The 9,716-nt window shown below is 45.5% G+C and overlaps 1 protein-coding gene across 4 annotated transcripts; it reads right to left on the reverse strand.

Moving 5' to 3' along the window:
• Window positions 1-8,570, reverse strand: Uqcc6 (ubiquinol-cytochrome c reductase complex assembly factor 6). 4 transcript variants are annotated; one of them, XM_069991633.1, is made up of 3 exons: window positions 8,520-8,539; window positions 8,115-8,232; window positions 1-514 (listed from the first exon to the last, which is right to left on the reverse strand). In XM_069991633.1, the coding sequence occupies exons 2-3, from the start codon at window positions 8,220-8,222 to the stop codon at window positions 419-421; spliced, it is 204 nt and encodes a 67-aa protein (XP_069847734.1). In that variant the 5' UTR covers window positions 8,223-8,232; window positions 8,520-8,539; the 3' UTR covers window positions 1-418. The 4 variants fall into 4 exon arrangements, with proteins under 4 accessions (XP_069847734.1, XP_069847725.1, XP_069847716.1 ...); XM_069991624.1 differs by lacking the exon at window positions 8,520-8,539 and adding an exon at window positions 8,485-8,508; XM_069991615.1 differs by lacking the exon at window positions 8,520-8,539 and adding an exon at window positions 8,320-8,427.
• Window positions 8,571-9,716: the final 1,146 nt, after the last annotated feature.

A 9,716-nucleotide genomic window follows, 5' to 3' on the forward strand; every position in this document is an offset into this window, starting at 1 on the left:
TAATACAAGTTCTTTTATTATTTACAGAAATATTAACTTGGGTCTCATATACATTCATTGTCAATATCAATTTTACTATGTTTAAGTTTATAATTCCCATCAGCCATTATACTCAAGCTAATTCAGAGAAAAGCCAGAACTAAAATGGCAGGAAATATGGCAAATGCTCACTCTTACATGATATATAAGACAACTATCTTCCAGTCCACATGCAAGAGACTGAGAATAGGTAGTTTGGCATTTTGGTCAAATCATAATGACAAGTCCACCTTATCAGTGAATATAGACAAAGCACCAATTCTGCTATTAGCACAGCACTAGGTGCTTAGCCACAAGGAGTTTAACACAATGTTATGTTTAATACATATTTAAGACTTCTCATTTACAGAATTCTTGGCATCGTTGAGTTCTGAAGTTTTTACTGCTCTGCAACCTGAGGTTTGTGTTGTCTCTCTTTCAGTCCCAAAAGCTCTGTTTTGAGTTCTCCAGGCTTTGGTGGAATTTCAGGTATTGTCTACAAAAAGACAACAAAACAAAACAAAACAAACCAGATACCAGTGCTTTCTTAAGCCATAATTCAATGTGATCTGAAGGATTTTCTAAAGTTAAAAAAAAAAACCTATTTGTTACTCAACAACAACAACAACAAACAAAAAAACTGTGAGAACCTCTGGCTGATCTAAATCCTTTTCTAGCCTTGTATATATAACTCTACCATCCTGGCAATGCCCAGGTCCCCAGGACTCACAGAGGGAAAGTCTGCGCTGATTCTCAGATGGGCTCACCAACTCTGGTAAAACTTTCCACATCTGGAAATTCATTCCTGAATGTGGTGCTGACTCCCTACCATGCACCTAGCAAAGGACACAGCTATTAGAAATCCATTCACTTACTCAAAAAAAAAAAAAAAAAAAAAATTAAGTGCCTCCTATGTTTAATGCACAAAGCAATGAAAAAAAGATAAAAAATCCTTCCACTGGAGGAAGCTAATCAAGAAAAGTAGAGGTGTTCTGTTTTGTTGGTAATCAATCATTTGGGATATAATTTTCACTCCACACCATTCCTTATTTAACATGTCCAATTCAGGGCTGGCTCTGGTAGAATGCTGGCCCAGTATATGTATGATCCTAAACACCACAAATCGTGTTTAGTATGATATATTCAGAGTTGTGAGTCTATTATAATAAATTTCAGAACATTTTCACCTCCCTCAAAAAAAACTTCATACCCATTAATATTAATTCCTCCTCTGGTTCCAACAGAGTCCTATTCATGTCAATATAGATTTGCCTATTCTGGACATTTTATAAAAAGGAATCATACATGGTACTTTGTGACTGGGCCCTTTCATAATGCATGCTGTTCTCAAGGTTCATCCTATGTTGTAACATAGATCAGTACTTCTCTTTAATATTCCATAGTATAGATATGCCACCTTTTATGCATTTATCAGCCAGTAGACATCTGGACTGTTTCCACCCTCTTGACTCTACTAAATAATGCAGCTGTGAACATGTACAAACAAGTTCCCATAAGTTGGTATGTGGACATGTTTCTTCATGACTGCTGAGTATAAACCTGTAACTGCTGAGTCATAGGCTGACCCTGTCTGAGGCCTTGACAGCTATTTCCCAAAGCACTGCACCATTCTGCTTTCCCATCAACAGGGTACAGAGGTCCAGTTTCTTCATGTCCCTGGCAATAAATGTCCTGGATTATTGTGGCCACCCTAGTGGGTATGCTGTGAGCACTCTCTGTGGCATTTCACTGATGGTTAGTGAAGCTGAGCATCTTTTCACGTGCCTATTGGCTGGGGTGAGTTCTGAACAGACATGAAGGAGAAGGCAGTCATGCAGGTAGGAAGGAGTGTTTCAGGCCAGTAGTATCCCAAAGAGACCTGGGGCATGAGTGTAACTTCATATTCCTGGGTTGTTAGTTACACTGATACAAATTGTTCAAAGGTGATTAGGAAACAAGGGTAGAGGGCATAAAGTTTCCAGTGGCTTTTACTCTGAAATGGGAAGACACTGGACATTAGAATGACATGAACTGATGACTCCTGTATAAAAAGATGTCAGTAGTAGCTTTGTTGAGAAGAGACTGCAGGAAAACAGAGGAAGGCAGATGTCAGAAAGCTACTAGAATTATAGAGAGGACAGACAGTGCATTGAGTACTACAAGAGTAGGGGTGAGACATGGTGAGTTGTGTACATGGTTTTGTGTGTGTGTGTGTGTGCATGTGCATGCCCACTTCCATTTGTTGATCCTAAGGCTTGAACTAAGGGCTTACGCACTGTCCCTGAGGCTAGCACTCTCCCACTTGAGCCACAGTGCCACTTCTGGCTTTTTCTGAGTAGTTTATTGGAAATAAGAGTCTCATGGACTTTCCTGCCCAGGCTGGCTTTGAGCCACAATCCTCAGATCTCAGTCTCCTAAGTAGCTAGGATTGCAGGAATGAGCCTCTGGTGCCTAGCTACATGTATTTTTTTTTCCTCCAGAATCTGTTGGTATCAGCACTGAGGCAGTAAGAAATAGGAATTATGACTCCTGGGCTCCACATAAGTAAAGTTTCCGCCTGTGCTATTCTCATAGGCCAGGCTGGACAATTAGAACAAAGTCTTTTACCTTTTCTTTTTCCTTTCCTTTCCTTTCCTTTTCCTTCCTTCCTTCCCTTCGTTGTGTGTGTGTGTGTGTGTGTGTGTGTGTGTGTGTGTGTGTGTGTGTGTGTGTGTGTGTGTGTGTGTGTGTGTGTGTGTGTGTGTGCTGGTACAAGAGCTTAAATTCAGGGCCTTGCACTGTTATTCATTCAAAGCTGGTACTCTACTGCTTGAGTCACAGGTCCACATTCATCTTTGTGCAGGTACAATTGAAGATAAAGCAGGGTGCCAGTGGCTCACACTTGTAATCCTAGCTACTCAGGAGGCTGAGATCTGAGGATCACAGTTCAAAGCCAGCCTGATAAGGAAAGTCCATGAGACTCTTTTCTCCAATTAGCCATGAGAAAACTGAAAGTGGTGCTATGGCTCAAGTGGTAGAGCACTTGCCTTGAGCTGAAGAGCTCCAAGGCCCAGAGTTCAAGCCCCATGACTGACTTTTCTGCCCAAGGCGGCTTCAAACTGTGATTCACAGATCTCAGTCCCCTAAGTAGCTAGGATTACAGGCATGAGCCACTAGCACCCAGTTTGAATAAAGCCTTCTTAACATTTCTCCCTTACAACAGCCCTAAGCACGAACCTTTGCTAGCACCATGGTCTCCTCTTTTCTGTCAGACTGAAAGTCTTTATTACAAAAAATAAATGAGTTGCTAGCTGGCATAACAGTAACAGCAATGGATGGTACAATTCTAAAAGACTACATTCTTAGATATTAGTAAAAGAATATCCTAAACAGCCGCAGGCCTGCCCTTCTTGCCTACAGAAGTATTGGAATGCCATTATTACTACCCAGCCAAGCTGAGTATGACCTTACTCAACTGCCTTGCCTCAAGTAAAGGTAGGTGCTGGTAACAACCTTTGCATACTCCCAATTCTGAGATCAGGAAATAAAAAATTCAACATCCCAGGGTCAAATTCTAGGCATTCTTTCCTTGGTGAAGGGCTGATTGCTATTCCTGACTAGAGCTAGAGGCAGGAAACTGGAGGTGGAGTTTTTTTTTTTTTTTTTTTTTTTTTTTTTTTTTTTTTTTTTTTTTGCCAGTCCTGGGGCTTGAACTCAGGCCTGGGCACTACTGTCCCTGAGCTTCTTTTGCTCAAGGCAAGCACTCTACCACTTGGAGTCACAGTTCCACTTCTGGCTTTTTCTATGAATGTGGTACTGAGGAATCGAACCCAGGGCTTTATGCAAGCTAGGCAAACACTCTACACTAAGCCACATTCCCAGAAAGGATCTTCATTCTTAAAAAAAGAAGCAGTCGCCGGGCGCTGGTGGCTCACGCCTGTAATCCTAGCTACTCTGGAGGCTGAGATCTGAGGATCGCGGTTCAAAGCCAGTCCAGGCAAGAAAGACCATGAGACTCCTATCTCCAATAAACCACCAGAAAACCGGAAGTGGCGCTGTAGTTCAAGAGGTAGAGCACTCGCCTTGAGCTGAAGAGCTGAGGGACAGCGCCCAGGCCCAGAGTTCAAGCCCCACGACCGACAAAAAAAAAAAAAGAAGCAGTCTGAAGTGGCAAAAGACTGTTGTTGTGGTACTGTCTGTACAAAAACAACATAGCACCTAAATGTCAAAAGGGATTGCACAAGTAATTTATGGAAGAGCTATGTAACAAAACACAACACAATGAAAGGGCTGAGGTTTAGCTCAGCTGCAGAACAGTTGCCTTACAAGCATAAGGCTCTAAGTTTGCTCCCCAGTACCACATTAAACAAACACCAGTGGCTCACCCCTGTAATCCTAGCTACTCAAGAGGCTGAGATCTGGGCTGGGAAGGTGGCTCAGTGGTAGAGTGCTTGCCTTGCATGCATGAGGCCCTGGGTTCAATTCCTCAGCACCACATAAACAGAAAAAGCCGGAAGTGGCGCTGTGGCTCAAGCAGTAGAGTGCTTGCCTTGAGCTGAAGAGCTGAGGGACAGCGCCCAGGCCCAGAGTTCAGGTCCACGACAGGCAAAAAAAAAAAAAAAGAATACTCTATTGACAACAAAGCAGGATATATATCTTCTCAAGTATAGGAATATGTTTGAATAGACCATATGTTTGGCTACAAACAATTATCAATGAATTTATAAAGATCAAAGTCATGCAGAGTATCTTTCCTGCCCATACTGGAAGGAGGCTAGAAATCAATTCACTGAAAGAAATTAGGAAGATTGTTAGGCGTGTAAATTAAAAAACATGCTCTTAAACAACTGTTGGGTCAAAGAAATAAAAAAAAAAAAGAGGCTGAGATCTAAGGATCATGTTTTGAGGCCAAAGCAGGCAACTAAGTCTATGAAAGTCTTATCTCCAATTAACCACCAAAAAGCCAGAAGTGAAGTTGTGGCTCAAGCGCTAGCCTGAGCAAAAGAGCTTCAGGGTCAACACTTAAGCCCTGAGTTCAAGACCAGGACACACACACACACACACACACACACACACACACACACACACACACACACACACACACACACACACACACACACACACACACACACACACACACTCAGGGTCAACACTTAAGCCCTGAGTTCAAGACCAGGACACACACACACACACACACACACACACACACACACACACACACACACACACACACACACACACACACACACACACACACACACACACACACACACACACACACACACACACACACACACTGAAAAACACAACTCTAAAATGATTAAAAAGACCAGCCAGAAATATTTATAATCCTAGGTACTCAGGAGGCTACAATCTAAGGATCACAATTGGAAGCCAACCAAAACAGAGAAGTCTAAGAATGTCATCTCCAATTAACTACCAAAAAGGTGGAACTGGAGGTGTGGCTCAAGTGAAGAGGACTAGACTTGAGTGAAAAAGCTAAGGAGCAGTGCCCTGGCCCTGAGTTCAAGCCCCAGTACTGGCATGGAAGGAAGAGGAAGAAAGAAATAAGAAGGAAGAAGGAAAAGGAAGAAGAAGGAAGAAGGAGAAGGAGGAGGAAGAAGGAAGAATAAAGAACATTAATATACACAAATGTTTATGCAGTCTATGCACATCAATGTGAACAAAACAGATTAAGTTGTAGAGACATGCATATATGAACAGGATCCTACATATGTGGAACAAACCTCCACAGCCACACATTGTTAGGGTCACAAGAGATCAACTTTTCTCAGCCAGCCAGAAAAACACTTCTGCAAACCAGAGTGCTAAACAGGCTAAGCTTCTGTAGCCCAAGAAAAGATCTGTAAATTTGTTAAAAGTTAAATGTTGTATATAAGCCATTTTAAACAGGCTGCCTAGAGGCAATGGCAGTACCTAGAGTACCAATCAATTGAAGTTTAAAAATATCTACTGAGGTTTGTTATTACAAAAGCCTGACAAGTAATTGTTAGTCAATCGTTAAGTTACAAGTAACCTATCTCCATTGATCTCCTTGTGCTTTAACTGGAAATAAAAAGGGCTTTTGTGACAGACTCCTTTTGCTACTCTAGCCCTTTCAAAATTAATCACAGCTAGGAGATCAAGAGAAATAGTTACTTGCCTACCTAATGTCACCCTCTAACTGGACAGAAAGTTACAGTCTTGCCTTTGTTACCTGCTATTTGTATTTATAATAGCCCCTGACTGGATACTCCCAACCAGTCCACTATGCTCCCCCCTACCCAGTTGCCAAAAACGGCCTAGACACCCCCTGCCCTCAGTCCAGTTATTCATACTCCTTCCCTGTAATGGGCCACACCTGGGATTATGCTCCAAATGGAACTTTTCTGGCCCATGGCCAGTATGTGTTCTCCTATGTTACTCATGCTAACTTACCTTGTTACCTTTTTGCCTGACCTTTCCAAAAGTTTCTTTTAACAGGACAACAGCCCCTCCACCCAGGACACCACCTGGGAACAAGTCAAAGCCAACCTTCACTTACATTGCCCTGCCTTGCCCAGCACAGACCCAGACCTTAAAGACCCCAGCTCCAGAGACTCCTTGACACCCCCCAGGCCAACAGGAAGTAGCCAAAAGAGTCCATGATACCAGTTGGCTCTGGTACCTTTAAATATCTCTGCTACCTCCTCCTCAGGTTACTGTGATCTAAAGCAGGAAAAGTCTTACTCCCCACTCCAAGATGCGGGGAGTCAGGTACCATGCTATGTCTCCAATCCAAGACAGAAAAGGCAATCTAAGGACTTTGATAGCCCCTCTGGGAATCAATCCCTCCCTGGCTTATTCCTTTCTTAAGCTGCTAACAGCAATTTTTGCCTTTTACTAATTGTGTTGTGCATTTTAGATAACTATTGTCATGGAAAAGATGAGTACTTTTACCAACCAAACTAGCAAGCAAATGCCTCTTCGATGGTACCCCACCCAGCCAACAAATCAGGGACCCCTGACTACTTTGCCCCTTTACAGCAGGAAATAACTTCAGAAGAAATTACTTCCACCCACATATCCCCTGGGCTAGTTCCCCTATTTTTATTAAACAACAAAGCAGAGAATGTTAGTATTATCCCCAACCTTTGGTCCTCAGCTGCACCCATACCTGAGCTCCTCCCTGCCTTAACAGTTTGGGCCACACAGCTGGCCACTCCCTCTCTCCGCCCAGACCTACATGGCACCCAGACCCTCCACCCTCCTGCCACTAGGATAGGGACAGAAGCCATGCGCTCCTTCTCCTGGGAAATATAGCCCCTCAAATAAACCTTATAATAATCTTTCTTCTGTGCCTGCTTGCCTGCACATGGTTCCCTGGGACGGACGTGAAGGATTACTGTGACTTGAGATTCAAAAGTGAAAGCAGACTAATACCTTCCTATCCTGTAGTTTTGCATTCAATGGAAGCAAACGTAAGAATAAATACCTTCAAATTGTGACTCATGCTGTATGGAAAGGAAGGTCTTAAAAGGATTTAATAATCATTTGGGCTATTTACCAGTAGTTCATGCCTGTAATCCTCACTACTCAAGAGGCTGGTATCTAAGGATCACAGCTCAAAGCGAATCTGGGCTCATCTCCAATTAACCACCAAACAGCTTTTAAATAGAAAGTGAAGCTGTGTTTCAAGTGGTAATGTCAGCCTTGAGAGAAAAAGCTGAGGGACAACACTGAGGCCCTAAGTTCGAGCCCCAGTACTGGATCAACAACAACAAAACCAAAAATCATTTGGGAGCTAACTGGCCAAAAAACTGTCAAAGCTGGAGGAGGTATCTGAGCAATGATCTGAAGTTTAAAAGAAGGAAAACAAGCCAAGACGTGGGAAGACGGCATGTCAGAGAAAACGAATGGCTGAGGTAGGTTTGTGTTTGATGGGTTTGTGGATGCTGCAAGGATCGAGAGGGATGAAAGTGGGGAGAGGTGGGCAGCGGCTATGCTGTGGAGGGAGGTCTGAGGCAAAGGGCCGCTTGAGGGATTAGTGGAGGCCAACACGGGGGTCTCAGGGCGGGCAGACGTGCGCCCAAGGGCCTCGGGGCGCCCCGCGCTGCTCTCACCAGGCGCGCACTCACCAGGTCGGGCCTGTAGTACCTGTGCACCACTTGGGCACCCGCGCACATGGCCAGGAGGCTGGCTGCCAACATTTTCAAGTAGCTGGGCCAGGACACACCCGCGGGCATGGTCGGAGGGCTGGCGGGGAGGGAAAAGGGGCAGCGTTAGAAGGTTCTAGGCTCACGACCAGCCGCACGATTACAGGGGCTCGGGGTGCTCCCCTACCCCGGGCGCACGGGTCTGTCTTCTCGGTTGACAGGTCACCGAGAGGACGAACGCTCGGCCGGGGCCAAGGGGCACCCTTCAGGCCTGGATCCATCGGTGAGGGGTTCCCCGCGTGCCCACCCCACCCACCCCACCCTCCAGGGAGAGAGGCGCGGCAGACAGTACCCCTGCCCCCACCCCGGCCCCGCGGGGCGCCGGACCCGACCTCCGGGAGCACCCGCGCTGGGGGAGCCGCTCTCTCCCCAGTTCCGGCGGAAGTGCGCGCAGCAGCGGGCGCGGAACAAGAGCGGGCCGGACCGAAAAGGCTAGCGTGACAGGCACCTCGCCGGAAGGGATCAGCGGAGCACCAGGCGTGGGGGGCGGCGACTTCTCGTGACCCGGGCGGAAGTGGGGCCCGGAGGAGCGCGGCGTTTATCATCACTCGGTGCTTGTCTCCCAAGCTCGCGGCTCCTCTTTGTTCCCCTGCTGTCATTGGGCTTCCCCCGAGTGTGGTATTGGGGTCTTACTGCTGCGTCGATTTGTCCTTTTGCACAAGTTTCAGGGGGTGGGATTCGAACTCTGCCACTCCACTTCCAGCGTTTTGGGTAGTTAAGTGAAAGAGCTTTGACTGCCCAGGCTGGCTTTGAATCGGGATCATCAGCTCTCAGCCTCCAGATTACAGGCGCGAGCCACGGGCTCCGGCTCCAGACACTTGTAGAGCTTGAGGGACTCTGCTCTCAGGCCAGGCCCACAAGCAAAGCAAGCTCAGACTGAGACACTGTGGGCTGGGGGAGCCCTTCATCACCCTTCATCCCAACAACTCTTCCCATAATCCCACATGCTTTCTTTTGTCAGGCCGACTGAGCTGTGGCCTAGGTCTAAGCACAGAACCCTTACAGGAGAGCTCCTTGCTGCCCAGGGCAAATCCCCTGAGTGAAAATATATTAAGAAGCTGCTCTTCACAAACACTTGCAGTGACCACAATTCTTTTTTAAACAACCCAGCAAGCTACATGCAAGCTTTTGCAAGCTGTGGTTTGGAGTCTTACCAAAATCGGAGGGGAAGGATGGCCATTTGTTTATTCCCTCAATAGTCACTTATCATATGACAGGTTCTGGGTAGCACATACAAGTGTAGATTCACACGTGTTCCGTAACATTTTTAAACATTACAAATTTTCTATCAGGTAGTTAAAAGCTTTTGTTCAAAAGCTCTGTCCTCTTAGACCCACAAGTTTGTTAAAAAGGATAAAAATTTGTCACTTTGGCTTCCATTTTGCACCTGTGTCCTTCACTCAGAGTGCCCTCCCCTCAATCATGTTAAGTTCCAGAAGCACAGAACTGATCAGTAACATCTTTGTGATCAGGAACCAAAACTACCCCTACAGAACACCAGAGCCTACCCAGGGAAAGACAAGT

Source organism: Dipodomys merriami, unplaced genomic scaffold, assembly GCF_024711535.1.
Source record: "Dipodomys merriami isolate MVZ:Mamm:240054 unplaced genomic scaffold, mDipMer1.0.p SCAF_10, whole genome shotgun sequence".
NCBI lineage: Eukaryota > Metazoa > Chordata > Mammalia > Rodentia > Heteromyidae > Dipodomys > Dipodomys merriami.